We start from the raw sequence: 21,391 nt of genomic DNA, 5'->3' as shown, positions 1-21,391 counted from the left end.
GTCTCCACACAGGACAATCCAAAAATCAAATCATTATTTCTGAGAGCACTGTCCAGATGTTTCTTGAACTCTGAGAAGGGCAATCTTCAGGAAGGAAATTCCACTCTAGGCAACCTGTTCTTTTGCTCCACCACATGCTCAGTAAAGAAGCCTGATATTCAGATTGAACTTTTTGTATTCCAGTTTGTGTCCATTGCCCATCTTCCCTTTATGGCTTTGTCTTGTGGTATTTTGCTGAGCAGACCCCTGAAGGGGCTAGAATATTCTCTCCTGAAGTTCAGGTTTGTGAGTTTGCTGGGTGCCCTACCCACAGTCCTAAGGATGGTGAACTCCATCATCTCATGCTCACAGTGGCCAAGATTGCCCTTGAGCTTCACATTCCTTGCCAGTCCCTCCTTGTTGGTGAAAATGAGGTCCAGTGGAGCACCTCTCTCAAAAAGCTCCTCTATCATTTGGAGAATAAAGTTTTCACCAGTGCAGTCCAGGAAACTCCTAGATTGTTTATGCACTGCTTTGTTGTCCCTCCAGCAGATCCTGGGGTAATAGATGTTCACAGTCAGAACTAGGGCTTGCAAATGAAAGGCTGTTCCTATCTGGGCGTAGAGAACCTCATCCACTTATTCTTCTCGATCAGATGGCCTGTAGCAGACCCTCATTATAATGTCACCTCTGCTTGCCTTCCCTTTAATCCTGACCCATCTGTTCTCAGTCAGTTCCTCATCTATCCTCCAGGCCAAGTTTAATGCACTCCTATTGGTCACTGACTTAGAGGGTAGCATATTTTCCTCATCTCCCCTACCTGTCCTTCCTAAAGAGCCTGCATTCTTCCATTGCAACACTGCAGTCCTGAGAGCCATCCTACCACATCCCCCCAATGCCAATAAGATCAAAGCCCTGCAAGGATAAACACATCTCTAACTCATCTTTTTTACTCCCATATTTTTTATGTTAGTGTACAGGCACTTAAGAGGGGCACCCACACATTTTAAGTCCCTAGAAAATGTTTTTGATAATTTCTCCATAATGTTGCCACGTTGGCATTTCCTTGTTTTGCCTGCAAGTGCTGGATGTGACCTCTCTCAAGACCCGTATCGTTGACTTTGTGATCCCACCCTATCACATCACTCCATGTCACTTGTTCAGCAGGCCTATGCATCACTCCTTTACTGGGCTTCTGGTTGCTTCCCCCCTATCGTAGTCCTTCCTAATTTAAAGCCCTCTTTACAAGGTCAGCCTGGCAAAAATGTGTTTGCCCTGCTAGGGTGCATCCTATCTCTCCCGCACAGATGCTGATTCTCAAACAGAGTCCCATGGTCAAAGAAATGAAAACTAAATTTTGTTCACGTCAGCCTTGCTAATTATTATTCCTCATGGTTATGTTTTCTGTTCTTATTAGAAATAATTTTCTGCTGTCTCTGGATCAGTCTAATAAAACTGTGCTGCTGGATTTTTTTGTTCCAAAGCTGTTTTATGTTTTTCTGGAGGATATGTGTGTATGTGTGTGTTTCATTTGGTTCTTCCTGTTGCCTGTTGCTATTCATGTTTTGATTTTAGTTTGGTGATTTTCATGCCCTCTTTTCATTAGACACCCTGTCTTAGCTGTCACTTGTCCTCTTCATTGGAAATCAGTAGAATGTGATAGTTCTGAAGATTTTATAGTTCATACATATTAAATAAAATTAACAATAAAAAGACTATGAGCATAAACATATTGCCACACAAAATACAAAAGTCATATTTCTGTAGAAAGTATTTTAAATGAATCATGCCCTCTTCAATCTACTTAATAAGCAGAACAAGGTCTATTCAAATGCCTCCCTATTATATTGCTCGCAATGCAGAACTGCTGAGCCTCTAGCAAGAATGTTTGTATTTGCTTTTCTTTCCAGTCCTAAAAAACAGTCGACGTGTTTTGAAGAGGAGGCCTTGTACCGACTGTTTTATACATGCTGTTTCCAAAAAACAACTCACTTAAAAATCTAGTAGTGTTATGAAAGTTTCCTGTTATTGTCACTCTTCTGAGCCGTGGTTTGCTTTCACCTTGGACGTATCCGCATAGTGTGCCAGTCAATACTACAAAAGGCATCATGTCTTTCTTGATTTAAAGAAATCTCCCAGCAAAACTTTAGGAGAAGAGTAGTAGGTGAAGGCTAGAATGATAAAAAGTTAACTGATTATGGGTTTGCTGAGAACACATAATTCTTTGAATGTGTTGATGAACCATGTGCCCTCTCGTCTCCTAATTGTTTTCTAGGAAGCAGAACATTTCTTGTAACAGTCACTAGGGACTACTCCTTTCCTTGAAAGGAAAAAGCTGTCCCTCTCACTTGAGCGCTCAGAATCTGTCCAGTATTGCATTGCAGCTGTGTCCATGCTGCTGGCAGAACAGGACTGAGAAGGCAGGGAGCTGCCACTGGTACTCTGTTAAATATTAACCAGCAAGACTGAGAAGGCAAGAAGTTACTGCATGCTGAGTGTACACTGTACACCACATGGAAATCCATAAGAAAGGAATTCTACATGTTTTTATGCTACTGCTTGGCCCTCTTAGTTGTGCCTCCCACCTACTTACTTTCAAGGGTAGCTCTCAGGGTTGCTGACCATTGCATATTTATGGTGCAAATATGCTAAAAAGTGTTTCCAAATGCCTTAACATTTTTCTCCCCTCTTCAGAAATTCCTGAGAAGTTCCTGAGTATAGGATAAATGGCAGGTGTTGCCTATCAGTGCTCTTCCTGTTTGCTTTTTTTTCAGCGCTGTTTGGCAGCAATTTGTATTTGGAAGCCAATGTATTTGGAATTTAATTCCCATATGATCTTTTCCTGAAAAGATTATAGTGTGTGTTTCCTTGTGTCTTTTGATTATGCCATAGACACATCACTCTTCAGGTATATTAATCCTGCTGCCTTAGCTAGTACTTTCCATAGCTGGGAAGTAATTAATGCCAATGACTGCCAGTGTTGCATGCCTTTCTTTTTGCAATTAATCATAGTTTTTAAAGGATCTACAGATTTTGAAGGGGAAAGATTGAAATTTTCAGACTTCTTTGTAGCTGCTTTTGTATGTGTTCTTGTGGTTTTCCTAAGATGAGAAAGAAAGGTGTGCATTTGGCTTCCGTACTCTTGAGTCAGTACCAAACATGACGTGTAAAGAGGACTCATGTTCTCTGATCATTTTTAAGTGAGAAACAACAGTCATTAAAAGCAAGCTCCTATATGACATTTGAACTAGAGTGAGTGAGTACTTTGCATGATTGCAGAGACCTCAGTGCAGGGCTTAGGCATACATGCAGGTGCTTCAGTGTGCTTACCCTTTGTCAGTGCTAAACATGAAGGCACTTTAGCCATTCTATGATTCTATGACTGCTGAAAGGTATGACATACCAGCTGATGAAGTCAGCTATCAAAAAAGGAACAACCTTGTCATTGCTATGAGACAGTTTAATCTGCATGACATCAACTAAAGTGTGTAATTTGTCTCCTTTTTCCTCCTTTCTAGTACAATGCTGATAAGGCAATAGTAGACAGTGGGACCACCCTCCTCCGTCTGCCCCAGAAAGTCTTCAGTGCTGTCGTGCAAGCAATAGCTCGTACATCCCTGGTAAGCTAATGCCATTTATTTTGCTTTAAATGTTAAATTCATGTTAAATAACTGTTTGAACGTTGAAAGGACTGTCATCTTCTTTGTCTGCCTTGTAAGTCATAGGGTCTTTGACTTGAGGGGATCAGAATCTTTCCTGGTGTACTTCTGTTAAGAAATTATGGATGGATTCGATGGAAACAGAAAAGGGAAAGGAAGACGAGAGAACAGGAAGGGAGGTGGGAAAAATGAGGTCTAAATCCAGACAGAAGGTGCGTATGTGAAAATGCGCCAGAAATAGTGTGGAGACTGAGTATTTTGCTCTAAGCAATTCAGAAATACGGACTTAATTCAATATTTTTCTATTGAAGGTATTAAGAGTCCAAAAATCAGTCCTTCCATTCAAAACAGAGTGTTTGTAAAGCAGAAGAGCCTGCGACTACAAGCAGTTACTTTACAAATATAGGTTTGATTGCTGCATAGAATGGATGCAATTCATCAGGATTATTCATATCAAAAAAGATACTTTTGAATGTCATTATTTAATTATGTTTTAAAGCATCTTTCTTTAGAAATAGAGTAGGCTTTAGAAGTAGGGCAGGGACATGGTGGATTTATCTGAGTGTAGAGTAACTGAAGCGACATTTTCTAGTGAACAAAAGCTATTCATAAGTTTTGAATACAGTGAACAACATTGGGGAGGTTAAAGCAAAGGAATAAATTTCAGATATTTTGATGTGAACAAATTGAATATTTGTGTCGTGGCTTCAGGAAGATATAGTGGTAGGAAGTGCAAATCACAGGAAATGTAATAAGTAAGCTATTGGCCAGCTGTCCGACAGGCAATACTTACCTGTATGCTTGTAGTTCAAGACTGATACCCTTTTCCTGACTGAAAGCAGAGATTTGGCATGAAGAGTTTATTCACTGCCTGTAGTTGTCTGGTGTGTAAAATAAATATACAAATTATCTTACAGAGCACAGTTTCCCTGGTTAAAAGTTCTGCTCTTTGTAAAGTGCTTAAGTATCGATTTGTAACAATTGCAGCTGATGAGGGGGGAGGGAATTGAAGGAAGCCTACCGTAGAGCTTGTGTAACGTGGGCATGGCATCCTCCTGGGGAGTGGGTCATAGCACTCCATACTCTTCCCTGATGCGAGTCAGGAGGATGTTCAAACACGGGCTTTCCACATGCCAAGTAAGCAGCCAGATCAATAAGACATTAGAGGGGAACCACTCTCTCACTTTGCCTAACGATTTTTGTTCTTCCTATTAAAAATGCATAAGCAAACTCTTCCAGACAGGGTTTCTTTTTAATTTCAAGGGCCTTGTTGTTGTATCCCTTTGTCTCCACACACACCAGAAGTTATTTGCACAGCTCTAAACAAAGGAGATAGACTACTAAATAAGAAAGTCGTTAACAAGATGTAAGGATTAGTTTCTTGAGTAGTCAGAGTTATTTTAGTAAAATGGGAACATGCAGCAGTTGTACCAATGGCATGACAACTTTGCTTTGGGGTCTGTGCTTCTGGCAAGCTATTTATCACAGAAACGTAAAACCAGCTGCTGTAGTCAGATACCTCTGACCACAGGTGCAGTAGGTTAACAAGTTCCTGCTCCTAGCTGCTTGTTACCTGCTTCCCAGCATGACATTATTGCCCGCTCAGGTTTATTGGCATAACTGCTTATGTACCATTCCTTTATTCAACTGCATTAAAAAAAAAAAATGAAGTCTGTAGCTTTCCACTCTTTAATGCTGTAGAGAGTTTTTTAAAATGCCCTTATTTGGTCTGAAGTCTTTTAGGGGGCAGTTATAGATGCGGTTTGATGTTGGAAGGTCTGAAGAGTGGTGGGTTTGGCAGATGAGCAGAGATGAGTTGCAGGGAAGGTGCAGCGACTGTACCTCATGGAGCTGAAGTCAGAACAGCATGTCTTCTCACATCATCAAAGTAATGCAAAGTCAGTAAGCTGGAGAAGGGAAAGCTCAAGTTAACCTAAAATCTTTATTTTAATAACCTTTTAGGTATCATAAAGCCAAATGCCTCCCGATGCATTTGTTCAGCATACAGAAGTAAGGCAAAGGAAATACAATGTAATAAGCAGCCTCACTGGAAAATCAAAGTAGGCACTTAAAATAGAGCACTTGATGGATTTTGTCTGTCCAGTCTGGGTGCTGCCTGGGAGCTCTTCTCAGATAACAAGCTCCACTTTGCAATGCAAAATGGAGAGAGTGGTATGTTTTCAGCAGGTCTGACATGGGACTGCTGTGAGAGGTAGAGCATTTTGGTTCCATACCAAAAGATGCATGCATTGAGAGTTAAGTGTAAAAGCTGGCTGTGAAAGTCTCATGCTGTGTTTGTATGTACATTTGCTGGCCCAAGAACAGAGATGAGCACTTGGAAATATAACGTCTCTAATACAACCTTAATTATTTCATTGGCAAGAAGGTGGGTGTGCGTGAATACTTGTCACCTGCAAAATGCCATATAAATAATGCATGAACTGATATTTGCAAAATAATCGATATCGCAGATAATTATAAATGAGTGGGGTAGAGAGGCTGAATTCCACCTTTTGCACCTGTACGAGATAATTTGGCTGTACAGCAGCATAATAAGATATGGGCTTGTATGCTGCTTCATTGTGGAGTCAGAGCCAACACAAAGCGCTGCATGCAAATAATGTTTTCCTCTGATCTGGCAGCACATCAAATTTGTTTGCTTTGGGGAGCAAGAACTCCAGGCAAGATTGTTATCTTAGGTGAAGAAGCTCTGGAAGGGTTTAATTTTCACTTTGTTTATGTCATGGCTATATTAAGAAACGCTGCTAATCAACTTTTATTTCAAAAGCACATCAAGTCATACTGGTGGTGAGTGACAGAGCAGCAAGAGAGATAGAGATGTGTTTCTTTTCATTGAGTAGCAGACCTTGAGTCTCTTGGATGCTGGAAGATTTTGGCATACCTTTTGGCTTCAAAACCCTGAAGCTGAGTAAAAAACTGTGTGTGTTTGAGAAAGAGAAGCAATCCCATCAAATATTCATGTTGCTTGTATTTACTTTGTGTTTTCAAAAACTATTTATTTAATTGTTAGCATTCAGTCATAGCTATCAAAATCTATCAAAATGCATGTAATCTGTATGTATCGCGTTTTTGTTTTGTTTTGTTTTTCCATAGATACAGGAATTCTCTTCTGGCTTCTGGTCTGGTTCACAACTTGCATGCTGGGATAAAACTGAAAGACCTTGGTCCTTATTTCCCAAACTCTCTATTTACATGAGGGATGAGAACTCCAGCAGGTCATTTCGGATCTCTATCCTACCGCAGGTCTGTTTTCTTTGTTTATTCAGTGTTGCTTGTATTTTTACTATTATAAGGCATGTGCTCTTTAAAAATGGTAATAAAAATTGGCCTAGCACATGCAAGGGAATTTTCTTTAATGACATTTTTAAAGATCAGTTTTTAAGTAGGAAAAATAACAAAGAAACTTGTGTATTAGAAGAAACTCCAACTCCCAAAGCCAAATAGAAAAGTTTCCTTCAGAGTGCAGCCCATGAAGTTGGAAATGATTCTTTCAAACTGTTAGGAAAAATAAGTAGGTTTTGATTTGTTTTCTTGAGCATTAGCCTTATTATATATCAATACAGTGTTCCTATTCATTTTGATCTTCTAATTTTGGGAGAAGGAAATTGATTTGTTTTTCACGGCATTCTGAATTGGAGCACTTCTCCTGAAAATGATACTCTTGGCAAGGAGCCTGTGTAATCTCTTCACCAGTTCATATAACTTGGTTGGTTTATCTTTTATTCATATTTCATTCTAGCTTTTAGAAAATAGTGTTGTGCCACTTTTATTTCTGCTCTCTGGCTTTTTTTTACCCCAGTACAGATTGCAATATAGGCCAGTATCTTCTAACATTACTAATACAATCTTTTACCTCAGGGAATGGTCAGAAGTGTATAAGAGAATGAATTTTTAAGTACATTTTAACTGGAAATATAGTGAAGCCTCATGATAAGCTTTTTCTTTATTGATCATGTAGAATGTCAATCTTTCATCTTCCCCCAGGAGAAAAGAGGTAAAATGTGGCTTGAATGTACGAATCTAGAACTTTGAGCTAACACTGAATGCTTTCTGGATCAATTTTATCCTGATATTTTTGTTTTAAATATTATTTTTTTTCTATAATTTGGATTCATGTTCCAAATTCTTTCTTACGTGTGTACGTGTGTAATTCTTTCTCCCCGTGTGTTACATACAGTAAGAAGTGGGTTTTGTGAACTTGTAGGTTCTCTGCACGTAGTGAATGATTGTGTTCAAATTTAAGCTTGGGCTCCCAAGAGCTTTTACATGCATGTAAGCTGTGATCAGATTTAAATGTACAGAAGTCTGTTTGCTGCTATTCACTTTTGACTTCCAGTGGAATTTGAGTGTTTGATTATAAAAATCTGAAAAAAGTCTTGTAAGTACTCTGTGGTGTTCCTTCTTACACTCTGTCTTTCTTTTCTTTCTTTCTTATTTTAATAGCTTTACATTCAACCCATCCTTGGGATAGGAGAGAACCTGCAGTGCTACCGATTTGGGATCTCTTCCTCCACAAATGCTTTGGTTATTGGTGCTACGGTCATGGAAGGCTTCTATGTAATCTTTGACAGAGCTCAGAGGAGAGTGGGCTTTGCAGTGAGTCCATGTGCAGGTAAGAAGGATATTTTGTGCAGAACTGGTGAGTGAGGAAACAATTGCTACTCTCAAAATAGACCTTTGTCCTTTACATAATGGGGAAAGGTATGAAAGTGTGGTTAACAGTAAAGTATGTTTTTTAGCAATCCCAAAGTATTCAGATTTCAGGAAGAGTGAAAAAAGAAGGTCTTTTGGTATGAAGTAAATCAGCATCAATTTGGATATCTTAGCTGCATTCTTCCAGCTGAGATAGGAACTTCTTACTGAGACACCCATCTGTGCGTGCAGCTTCCCTAACACAGATCAGTCCCTGTTTTTAATGCAGCTTCATGTGTGCAGTCCTGTTTCAATTTGCAGATAAATTGATTCTTTACTTGACTGGGCAGTGAAGTACCTTACTCATGTTTTTCTCTAAATACAAATTGTGCCTTTACAGCCTTTCAGAAATTGTCAGAGCAAAGATGAAAATGGTACTCAAATTAAGATTTGTGATGTCTGTGTTGGTTCTAAACACGTTGTTTGCTCAGTGTGAGTAGAAAGTCATTGAAGTTTTCATTAGCTGCTGAGTAAATGGGAAGAAAAGAGCTGATCGTTTTTGGCAGATTTCGCAGTTATCTGGCTAACTTTCTTGTTGTTTTGTGTTATTTTATCTTACCAAAAGCAGCTAAAAACAATTACAATTTTGGCGTTTCCTCCCACTGCTGATGAGACATTGCTTTGGCACCACGTGAACATAAAAGTGGGAGAAAAAGAAAAGGCTGTGTACATATATGCAAATGTCTGTCCGAAATACAAGTGGTATATGCCTTGAAAAACATAGCATCTGTGATTTGCATGGGAAAAGGAGTATTGACTGACACTGCCACTTCAATCCCCGTTATTTATGTTAGAGATGTAAGGGCAGCAAGTACTTGAGTGCTTAGTACGACCAGGTAATTGAGGGGAAAAAGAGACTAGCTGAGTTGTAGATTCAGAGCATTCTAAAAGCTTTATAAAATTATTTATTTATTTTAATTTCTATATTGTTAGTGGGTTCAAAATTGTTGTCTCTGAGCTTGCAAAGAAAAAAATGCTGGACATTTGATGCAGGCTGCTTAGTGAAGAACTCTATGAGATACCCTACAGTGATGAAAGACACATTTTGAATGCATCTGGAAGGAGAGTGTAACTACACAAATATTGCTGGGCAGGTTTTTCTGCCTGTCATTCCTCCATTTTCTTCCTAACAGCAATTTATCAAGCCTAGAAGTGCCTCAGTCATAGCATAATGGCTGCTATGCTGCAGCCATTAATGGAAAGAGGAAGGGGCATTTTGACTCAATGCTGTGACCAACATCAGGTTGGCAGAGCGAGCCAGCTGGTGTTCATAAGGGTTGCTTTAACAGCCATGTCTGTGTAGAGAAAAAAGAATCTGGGAACCATAGTAACACTTTCACTATTCACTTTCACAATTAATGTTGCTACACAGAAGCATGGAGTTTGGTCAGTGCAGTTAATTCTGCTAACCTCTCTAGAGTAGAACTGAGCTTTCTGACTAGAAATGAAATCCAGATCTGCATTAACATGGACACACGATGATCCCCAGGTGGTGTTAGAGTGCATTTAATTCTTGTTTCTTTGTCCATGTTTCATGCATAAGTCTAACATAACATCATGGGAACCTGATGCTTCTTGAAGAATCAGATGATGCAAACCAGTGACTGAGACAAGATATACTGATTTGTCAGACTTTATTCATGGGGGGCAGATGACATTTTGCTAGATGTGCCAGTTATTCTGAATTCACTTCTTCACAGCTTGTGGTTTCCATATTTAACACTACTTTCATCAGAAAACCACAACTATGAGTGGTTAGCAGTCAGTGCAGTGTGAGAGATTAAGCTGCCTAACTGGCTTCCTGTGGAGGCCAGCCACGTCCTCCATAGCAACTATATTAATGTAATTTATTTGGAGCTTTTTAGTCTGTTCATGGCATAAATTAAATTGAATTACCGATGGCATAAAACCTCAGAAGTAGAGAAATAGAAAAGACTGTTCAGTGTTGCTGTGCTTCTTTATAATCAGCTGTGCTTTCTTGTTTACAGTAGTGCATTAACACTAAATTTAAACCCATGCTTTTGTGAGATATTAAACAGATATATGCTGAATTTAAAAAACAAACAAACAAACAAGAAAAAACAGTGGGAACAAAAGCTAAGACTAAAGCCCTCAACTTCACTAAGCTCCACGTTTCTGTTGGCTAGAATGGCTAGCAATGAGAAATGACTTATCCCACAGTCCTCCTTGCCCTGTTTTCATTCTCCAGGATCTACCAAGAACTGAAGAGTGAGGAGAGCTTAGAAAGCAAGAAGCTAATCCATTGTGGCAAGAAAGGAAATATTCTTTTTCCTTTAAGTCTTATTCTGACTGTTACTAATTTCAAGTTGTTTCAAACTGTCTATTGTTAACTTCAGAGATAAGTAGTATTTATAGGATGACTAGGAAGGGGTTTGGATTGAGCTCCATCTTGAGACCAAATGTTTGAATCACTTAGATAGTATTAGTGATGCAACCTGATGGTACCTCAGCATTGAGTAGAATTACACCTCTTGTTATTTTGTAGTAAGTGAGAAAATCATAGCAACAAGCCTTAGATGTTTTTAAGAGCAGAAATGCACCAAGCACCACAATCATAAATAACTTCCACACTAAAATGTGATGAGACAGAATGCAGCCTCACCACTTTTTCATTCACTAAACTTGAGAGAATGGCTGATATGGTGAACACAGTGGCTAACAGAGCTTCAAGCGAAAATGACCGTGCTAAGATGGAGGACTGAGCACCAGGAACCTCATGAGGTTCAGTGAACAGAACTGTGGAGTTTTGCATCGTCAGCAGAAAACCATCGTGTGTGGGTACAGTCTGAGAGGGGCCTGGCTGAAGAGCCGTCCTCTGGAAAAAAGAAGTGGAGATTATGGTGGGCATCAAATGTAAGTCAAGAGAGAATGCAAGTGAAAACACACAATGAAGGGCAACACCTACCAGTTATATCCTGAGATGTTTACTTTGACAGTTGGAAACCTTCAGCAGGAGAGGAGTATAGCAGGTTCTCCAGAGAGATCACGAGTTCTCCATCCTTAGAGTTTTCCAAGGCTTGGATGGACAAAGAAAGCTGCACCTGACGTGATCTATTGATGGTGACAGTCCTGCTCTGAGTAGGAAGCTGCACTAGGTGACCTCCAAAGGTCCCTACCAGGCAGCAATTCACAGTTCTGTGATATATTTGGTCTCACTTCAGGTTGCTTCCTTTCCAGAAAATCCAAGACAGTGAAAAAGATTGTTAGACCTTCATAACTTTGAGCTCTACAGGGATATTATAAGATAGCATTTTTGTCCTGTGATCATCAATATCGTAGGAAATCCCATTTGTTCAAGGTCAAGAAATGAGTGTAGGTAGCTATCACCAGGTATTCTAACAACAACAACAACAAAAAAAGCCAAAATATCACAATTCAGCTAACGTATAATAGGTTGTGTGACTGTTGTTTTATGTTAGGGGTATATTTGAACAATTTAGGCAAATTTCTCCCTTTTTATTTCCTTGCAATTTCGGAGTAGAAGAGGGTAAAGGGAAAGTTTTCTTTTCAGAAGGAAAAAAGCAGAGTCTATGCTGCTATCAAACATTCTCAAAATGTAATTTCAAATGTCAGCCACTGCAGCAATAATTTTGTATTGCTTTTTTTTTATAAGGAGTAGTTATTGTATTCGAATCAAATAATAAGTAATTAGGGACTGCTTATTTTCAGAGCTAGCTATCTCCAAGGTGGAAAATTGTGCTCTTTTTTTTTTTTTTTTTTTCATTTTTTCACTTTTCAAAATGCTGAATTCCTAAATAGTAATCCTTATGCCTTACATTTCACATTAATAATATATGTGGTTTAGTTCGGTTTTGCTGCAGGGCTTCACAGAGACATACAAAATGTGGGGCGGAGAAGAACAGTGAGATATGTATGAGAAATAACTGCATGGCAGGGCAAGTACAATATGTGGTCTCTGAACAACGTAGATTTCACAGGCCTTCCAGGTAGACTTTTGCAATTCTGTCCACTCCTGTGCAGCTTCCATACAGTGTCTGTGCAACAGCAGTGTCTTGGCAAAGACATGCTGATGATAGAGGGCTGCTTTATCTTGGTCTGATGAGTTGAGAGAGCACGTTTGGCTATTACTGGTGTCAGAAAGCTTGTGAATGCAGCCTCAGGTTTCATGCAGCTCTCTCTAATACTGTTTCGCCACCAAAGAAGTCTTCCCACATCTGCAGATGGAGAAAGGGTTGGTTCAGCGAGTGATCCCTGAGAAAATTCCTGGGTTTGACATTTCTTATGGGAGGAATGTTTTCCATCAGATGAGTGAGCTGTCCAGACTCTCCTGGAAGCTTACCTGTCACCAGGGACAAGATTGTGAGTGAGCAGAACAGCCTTCTGCTTTAGTGCCCTACCATAAGTTGAATTAATTCTAGTGAGAATTGAACCTTTAAATAATATGAGATCATGGGAGGCTGGGAACTGAATACTAAATCCCCCATCTTTCTTCCCAAGGATGTTTTATGCCAATCTCTCCAAACGTGCTTTCATGAGACTTGTCAAAGCTACGTGTAAAGGAGATGCAATGTTTACAGTAGGCAGGGCCACTTAAGGTCTGGTAAGTGTGTTTCTGTATGTAAAATGAACAAGAAATGAGGCGAGAACTTTAGAACTGAGGTCTTTACGAGAAATATGCAGATGAGTCTTGGAATATTTCAGTAGAAAAGCAGATGATGTCTGTTTGGAAAGTTTGTTAAAATGCACAGAGAGCACTGACTGCAGGCTCCTAGTTGCCCTAAGCATGCTAGAAGGTGCGTCCTTCCCCAGCTACAGGCCTGCAGGTACAAAACGCCCTGAGTATTTTGTTGCCCCAGGCAACTCCCTTGCTCTGCCTTTACAACACACATAGCCCCATCCACAGCTCAGGGGAGCTTTGCTGGCTTGCCATGGTTACTGTGACAACCATGGACAGCATAACCCTTTCCAGCAAATACTGGTTTAACAAGTAGCGGCTTGTGGTGCTAATGAAACAAATCAGGAACCTGTGCTGTACCAAGATGGATGGCTGCTCAAAAACAGCTGCCGAGGCACTCCACGATTTTTGCTTTAGTTTTGTCCTGTCCATTTTTGATCTGCTTCTTAGCTTCTTCCTCATTGCCCAACATATCATGTCCAAACTCCTCACTATTGGCACTGACCATCCTCTTCACTCTTTCCCTGTGCTGGGCAGATGTTCCCAAGCTCTCCTGCTTTACCTCCCCTTCCTTCTTGATTTTCATCTCAGCAGTATTGCTCCCAAGGCTATTGGTGCTGCTTTCTGCCTAGAATATGGTCTTCTAAAGTATCTGTGAAGCTAATGAACCTGCATATAACTCTCTAAATCCTTAGGAGGCAGCTAATACAGAAGATGTAAGAATCCTCTGACTCTGTCCCACTTGTTGCAAATGCCAGAAACACACAAAAACTCTCCAGGCCCTGAACAGTGTACTGGTACTGTAGGATTTTTTAAGCCTCATTAGACTGACATTTCTGAAAGGTTAGTTCAGAATGAAAACGTGATCCACTGGCTAGGGCTTTAAGTTGGCAATAGGAGACCTGAGTTAAAGTTCTGCTCTCTCATTGATAGCCTATGTAGATGTGGGAGTAACATAGTCTCCATTTGCCTCAGATTCCCATTTTATATCTGTGGAATACCAGCATTCTAATTTGCAATAAGAAAAGCATTTAAAAATGACTGAGCTGAGATACATGATGATGGAGAGGGTTGTATAGGTTTTTAGGCTAGATCTTGTTACTTGCTTTTAAATGGTCTTATAGACTTAATGCTTCTCTTTCTATAATTTCTCAGAGGTTGATGGTTCTCCAGTGTCTGAGATTGAAGGCCCTTTCACAACCACAGATGTTGCAAGCAACTGCGTTTCTAGCATAACTTTCCATGAACCAGTGTTGTGGATTGCCTCCTATGCTCTCATGAGCCTGTGTGGGATTATCCTCCTCATACTGATCATCCTGCTGCTTATTCCACCACGGTGCCAGCATCGCTACACCGACAATGACGTGGTCAACGATGAATCCTCCTTGGTGCGACATCGATGGAAATGAGAAACTTGATGGTGAAACCTGGGACTTCAACAGAATGAAGGACAAAGTACTTTGCCAAGGGGAAGAAGCCAATGCCTCAGTCCTTTCTACATCCATTACAAATCGTTGTGGAAAGCCCTCCAAATACTCTGCATCATAACTTTTTAAGCTTTATTTTCTAACACTGATTCTGAACCAAAGCACTGTTAACCACCTCTCTTTAAGTGCTACGGTACTGGATTTGCTACTACAGTACAATGAGCCTTTATGCTCACAATAGTACCTTTTTTTTTTTTTTTTAAGAAGAAGAACCTTATACCATGATGTTCTTCCACTATCTGAACAAAACTGTCCATCCCTCTTTCGTAAAAAAAAAAAAAAACAAAACCAAGCTATCAGAATTTTCTAAGTGATCTGACTGTAGAAAAAGAGAAAAAAAATTAATAATCTTTCTTACTAATCACATTAAATGAATACCGCATTGTGTTTACATCAGTTCATTTTGAAGCTGTACTTATGGTGTGGGGGAAGGAGAAAGGTCAAACACATGCAGCAGTTAAAGCAAGTGAGGTCCAGAAAAATGGTGATTTGGGTTTTTGTTCCTCAAGATGTCTGCTGCCACTTGAGGGGTCGCCATTCCCAGGTGTCATTGCAAAATAGTTTGAGGAGGTAAAAACTGAAAAACAAACTTGTTCAGCCTTAGCGTAAAACAAGACTACCTCTCTTAATTCACAAGGATGATGCCACTGGTAAACATGTAACTTAGAACTGGTCTTAAAACACGAGACATCCCATACAACCAAATGTAACTCCTGCACTTTTTAGTAGTTGATATTAGAGAAATTAATATTTAACAACTTTCCATTTCGGTGCATAAAAAAGCTTTTCAGTTTCCCCCCGATTGTGGGGTTTTGTGTGGCTGTTTGTTTGTTTGTCTGTTCAATTCAGGATGACTGATATATAGAAAAGGCTGGGTTGCATATGTGTAGATAGATCCTATAAATCTACGATCCGTGTTCTCTTGTGTCTTTTCCTATTTCTAGTTAGTGTGTAAAAAAGGAAGCAACAAAACAAAAAAGACAACCCATTTTTTGCTGAGCTCAGCAATGTAGAAAATCAAGAAAAAAGTCTTTCCTCATGGACAGACTGTGAAGATCTTAACGCCGGCTTGTTTTTAAACATGAGCAGCAGTTGGGGGTTTTAGTTTAGCTTCATTGGTGTGACAGGCAAATGAAAAATTTCTGGACTGACTATCTGAATACAAACATGCAGTAAGACTGGAAACAATAGTGGGAGAGATCAGGAAGGAGTGTATTTGACCAGACCTCCACTGTGCAAGCATACATCTTAATGCTGAGGTCACAACACAGTATTTTCTTTGCAGACAGAACAATTTTTCATGTATTTTGTCAGACAAACAACACATTGTTGAACATTCCAATGATAACAAGTTATCTCTTTGAAAAATAACAGAAAAAAAATCCTTTGCGTTTCAATAGCAGAGCAGTTTACAAATCTACGAGTAAAAAGAAAGTGGTAAAAAAGGAAGCTTAGCTCAGAATCTCCCAATCCCTCGTCCAGAAATTTTTCTGCCTGTAATCCCTTCCTGCAGTTTTCTGATTCACACTGCCTTTGCTTCTGACTCTGCAGGGAATAAGTGAATATTTCTTTTTTCTTCAGGATGGTGCTTTTACAGAGGTGCGCATACTATGTGTGAAAATAAAGCACCGTTGTTTTTTAAACTAATGTGTATATCACTTCATAACTAAAAGTGCTAAAAACTTTCCCTTTTAATTCCTGCATTTTCGAACTGCTTGACTGCATAAGGTAAAATGATTCGTGTTTTGATGTAACATCTGAAAATGATTTAATTTAGAATTAAGAGTTGAAAGTGGGAGGAAGTTTTGAATTTGCCTCATTCCTCCTCTGCCTCTCAGCTTTTAAATGGAGAAAAACAATTGCAAGGAACATAAGAAATAGAGTTTAGGTGCTTTTTTCTGCCTCATATACTTTCCATATGTCTCTTTCTTCATGTCTGTTTACTTCATGTCTTAAATTTTAATCAGGTCTTTTGGTACACTTTATAACAAAACGTTTCTTTGGATTTTCCTTACAGCAAAAGACTTTGCTTCATTTCTAGTTCTGTGATTCAGTTCCACGTAGTCCTCCTGGGTTTGGTTTGACGCGTTAACAAACCTTTTCAAACTTGTATTCCTTCTTGTATGGTACAGTAATACAAGTAATGCTTTTGTCACCTGTTTCAAGCAGAAATGTGTTGTGCATGTTTGGATTGATACGGCAGTAAACAGTGAGCCCTTTTTCACTTCAGAAAGCACCAACTGTTGTATGTTCTCTGAATACGTTAACTTCTGTTTCCTTCTCCCCTCCTGCCTCCTCATCACAAGGAGTTTTAGGAAGGAATTCATTGGGAAAGGTTTCTGGTATGCTTCTGATGACAAGCTAGAGTTGTTCTGAGTTGTTTAACAATGTGTAGAAAATTTGATGTAAAAGCCTTTCAGTTTTACCCATTTGTTTTGAATGTCATTGGTCAAGACATTTTAATAGAAATGCTTGAATTACATGAGCAATAATCAAGTAGGACAAATGAAATAGTAATATATTCTTGAGTTTTCATGGCATCCCTTGCCACTAAAATTTAGTTTAGTTTATAGTAAAATGCTGTTAGTGGCATCTGCTAGCGGCAGAAAATTCATCTTAGCTTGTAAATTGATACTTACATTGGCAGATATTCAGGTGAGTATTGCTTTGTTGCTCTGGCAACAAGAAGAGCAATAGAAACCCTTGAGGGTTGATTTTTTAGCCTACAGCGCATTAAGAAAAATAATGCTCTTGAGCATTTTCCATGAAAGATGAAACACAAAGATAGACTACAGTGTTACCAGGTATGTCTTACCAGAGATCGCTTCCCCTGGTGTATTTTTTTACAGGAGAGTGCTGTGAGGTATTTTATACTCCCGTTAACAAACTTCAGAAATCAGATTAAATCATACCTGAAGAAAAAAGAAAAAAAGATAAAGAAAAAAAAAGAGAAAGAAAGAAAACAACCACCAAAGCCAACAAGCAGAGCTTTGGATAAAGATGGTGCTGGGATATATTCTCTATTTATTATGGAAGACAGGGTACTCTAAATCACAGCACTCTAAATCATTTCTTGTATACATATCAATATTTGTTGCAGAACCAGCATTCTCCTAATGTGAATGTAATATCGTGTACCATGAAAATGTCAGAAAGCCATGTTTTATTGGATACAGCCTTTTAGATAATTAATGCTATCAGTTCAGTCATTAGGGATTTGAAGATGCGTGATTTGAGTACAATAGTTAAACCTGAGTTCAGGCATGGGAATATATTATTTATATCCCACTGCCTTGCATGTTTTAGAAATTTTATCATAGGCTTTTTTGGCTCAATTTAAGAGCTGAAGAAAACATGAAGAATTTTTATAAGCTTTTTGTTTTTCAGATTCAGTAAAAGGAGTTAGGTACAGGGGATTGTTCTGTTTTAAGGATTTGTAAGTTGGACCAACTTAAATGCAATATATCAGGCAGGGTGCAATTCCAGTTCTCAGCTTTGATGTTCTGCAAGTTAATGTGTGGCAATTACAGTACTACTGGCTTTGCTATCTCTTGTTAACAGATCAGTTTCTTAACACTTAACTCTTTATCAGTTGATATCAAAAGATTCTGCTCAGTGACTTGCAGCATATGAATTTCTGTTTCACTGAAGGATTAGTCATTTGTATACTAACCTTTTCCAGTCTTTTTTTTTTTTTTTCCTCTTAACATAGCATTTTGTTAAAAGACAGAGTAGTTTTTTTCGTTGTCTAATAATCCAGAATGCCTGAAACGTTGAAACGTTCTTTCGGTTCCATAGAGGTTTCTCAACAACTCTATTGGTTGGTTGCCATATTCTGACCTCCAACATGAGCCTCATATACATGAGCAGTAGTAGTTCCTCATCAAGAAGGAAGCTGGTGTGACTGAAGGGAAAGCAAAGAAAATAAAGAGAAATTAGTAGGATACCCATTACTCCACTTCATTAAAAATTTTAAGAGCATAACTGATTAATCCTTTTAGGAAAGGTCTGGGCAATCTACAAAGACAATAGTTGCTGTCAAACTTGATTCTGACTGACAAATCGTTCATTTCTGGGTGGTGAAATTCCTGCTGCTGTTCAGCGAAGGGAAAGGAGATGTCAATGGGATATGAGCACTCTTCAGAGGCGGTCAGATCTTCTGGCTTCTGGAGTCCAATTAGATTTTAGGTCAGTCTTGTGAATAATCTGGAGTCCTGTTAATTTCTTCTCAGGAACATTACCTGAAATAAAATTGTTGCCTTCAGCCAAACCCCTGAATGGAGTGAACCCGTAGTGCAAAATCTACTGCTAAGAATTGCACTAACTGACAAAGGGGTAAAGGTGAACTGAGGCTGGCTGGTTGTGAAAGGATGAGATGCTAAATCACAGAATCTTCTGCCAGACTTTCAGATCAAGGCTGAGGTTCCTCGGTAGAGAAGAATAGGAAAGCAACTGCAGTTGCTGAAAAGCTGCTGTAAATGCAACCACGCCAGCTAATCATCTGGCTTTTGGTAAGAGAACATGTGCTTGAATATTTTGGAAAGGGCACTCTGTGGTGCTTATTGCTATTACTGGGAATTATCCACCCATAAGTGAAAAAAGGGTGCAGTCATCTTTAAGTGAGATCACTGGCCTGCTACTGAATAGTCCCCTCTCCAGATAACAAAGCACTTAGTGGTATTTCTCACCCATTTGTAAGTAACAAAATGGGTTACTTTAAAACACGTTGACATCAGCCACTGTACAGTCAGTTTGCTTTTTTATTCTGTTTGCTACATTTAGGTTTTGCTGGATCTTAGTGGCCATATAGCTTTTGAAATGTTGGAAATTTTAGATTAACTGTAAAATACATATGCATAAAACATAGAAGGTAATTCTCAGCATTTAAGTAAGAGCATTCAGTAACACTGAGTGTTCTCTCATGCTTTAAGCCAGTGATAATCATTTCATATCAGTGTATTTAACTTCTGTCCTGTTAATTCACTGTCTGTGAATCTTCTGATTTTCTGAAAGTCTCTGACCACCACACCTACTTCCCCCAAAAGAAGTTCCAAAAAAGCCTCGTATCCAAAATTCAACCTACTAACAAAAGATACCATTTTCTTGGTCACCCTTCACAGATCTGTTTTAAAGCACTTTGTGAAGCTTTAGAAGTTAACTCTGGATTGAAAATAGTTGCAGTCAGGTGGTGAGCCTGGAAGGAGAGAATTAGAGCCAAAACTCCACCTGTGAAAGGGATCCCAGAACTTGACAGAGTGCAAAGAACCCCTTTACACTTCTGAGTACAGCTCCTGGACTCTTTCACTTCTCACTTGGACAAAGTTTAGCACTGGTGTTCCTCTCTGGTTTGTACTTACTGCCCCAGATTGCTTGGAAAGCATTTGGTGTAGCACTCTCCTTCCTTCTTGGACTTATTTCCCAAAATACTGAACTGAGTGTAGCTCAATGAATGCTGCATAACCCACGGCAGACCTCTGGGTAATATACACTGGAAACTACTGACATGTATGCATATTTTTCCTTGTTCTCTGCCTTATGAAATACAGGGGTGGAGGGAGGACTACAAAGAGCTGTGAGAGTGCCATTCCTTAAGCAGGTGACGGCCCCTAATGGAAGGCCTGGCTGGTTTTGTATTGCCATGAACTACAGTCAATCCCTTAGTGACTTCTGGCTCTTCCTTCTGAATGAGAAACTTCTACTTTTTCAAGTTGAGCGACTCAACTTGATTTTACAGCGATGTGTAGTTAGGTAAAATACTTGAATAAACTGCATTGTTTGTAACCATTGTATTCTTGTTTGAAGTGTACCTTCTCTCATAGCTATGTCAAACCCTGAAGGGTATGTTTATCCTGTGTTGTGAGAGGCTAATCATGTAACAGTGTTTAAATGGCTGTGTTTGCAACACAGGTGTCCCCTGGAAAATCCTGGGCAAAATAAAACGGGTTCAAGTGAGGCATACTGAAATGACAAATGACGATTTCAAGATAGCACCCAGGCATGGATTACTGCAATACATCCTGGGAAAACTGCTTCGCTAGCCAATACTCTGTGTGTGTATAAAACTACACAAGGTTGAGTTTAGATATGATTTATCTGAACCAACTCCCATTTTTTATTAAAAAATAAAAACTAAATGGAGATATAGAAATCTTTGACAGCTCTCACTACATCAGCTGTTATTTGATGGTTCCTCAGGAAGCATGGAAAGGTCTTCACCATCAAGGAAATGATTCCATGTAGTAGAGGCAAATCTTCACCTCATCAGATGATGAGAGGCAACACTGACTGAATGGAAAACAGGATCAATACTTTGAAAAAAGGAGTACAGTCTCTTTTATTATTATTATTTCCATTCAGGTTATATTAGGATATCTATCCCAATTACTAGCAAGCCTCATTACTGGATTTTCCAAAAGTCGGTATTTGGCACTTTCAGGCCTTGCCATTTCCAGATAAACACTATGTAAAAGTCAAATTTTCCGCTGCTTAAAATAAATGATTAATTCTTTCAACTCATCCACTGTGTCTTTTTAAATCCTGTTAAGATGAACTTCAAAGCCAATAAATCGTATCCATCCAAATTCTTTGAGTACTTTGAGACGTTCAATTCTGTCCTCTGCTCTAGCTCTAAAAAGAAAGCAGAACTGCTTCAGAACTCACCTGAAACCAGCAGGGAGGGGAGGAGGTAGGCATGTCTAGCTCCAATGGGATTTTTCCTGCTTACATTCAAACAACTTGAGATGTTCTTGATCCAAATTTTCATCAGTATGTTTCCATATTGGGCAAAAGGAAACAATTAACTAGAAAAGATGAAGCGTCTGATCACCTGCAATGGATTGAAATAATATCTGGGACAGCTGTCCTGAACTCTGAAAAAAGAAGGCATAGGATCTGAA

At 39.2% G+C, this 21,391-nt stretch overlaps 1 protein-coding gene across 1 annotated transcript in view; it reads left to right on the top strand.

The window, feature by feature from the left end:
- BACE2 (beta-secretase 2) overlaps nucleotides 1–21,011 on the top strand; it is a 56,932-nt gene extending 35,921 nt beyond the window's left edge. Inside the window, exons 6-9 of the mRNA XM_052674025.1 lie at nucleotides 3,498–3,599; nucleotides 6,753–6,902; nucleotides 8,103–8,271; nucleotides 14,164–21,011. Of these exons, the coding sequence (XP_052529985.1) occupies nucleotides 3,498–3,599; nucleotides 6,753–6,902; nucleotides 8,103–8,271; nucleotides 14,164–14,417 (675 nt within the window). The 3' untranslated portion in view covers nucleotides 14,418–21,011. The remainder of the gene's footprint in view (nucleotides 1–3,497; nucleotides 3,600–6,752; nucleotides 6,903–8,102; nucleotides 8,272–14,163) is intronic.
- Nucleotides 21,012–21,391: the final 380 nt, after the last annotated feature.

The sequence above is a fragment of the Tympanuchus pallidicinctus genome, unplaced genomic scaffold, assembly GCF_026119805.1.
Source record: "Tympanuchus pallidicinctus isolate F22 unplaced genomic scaffold, pur_lepc_1.0 scaffold14, whole genome shotgun sequence".
Classification (NCBI taxonomy): Eukaryota; Metazoa; Chordata; class Aves; order Galliformes; family Phasianidae; genus Tympanuchus; species Tympanuchus pallidicinctus.
This window is presented reverse-complemented; position numbering and strand designations above follow the sequence as displayed.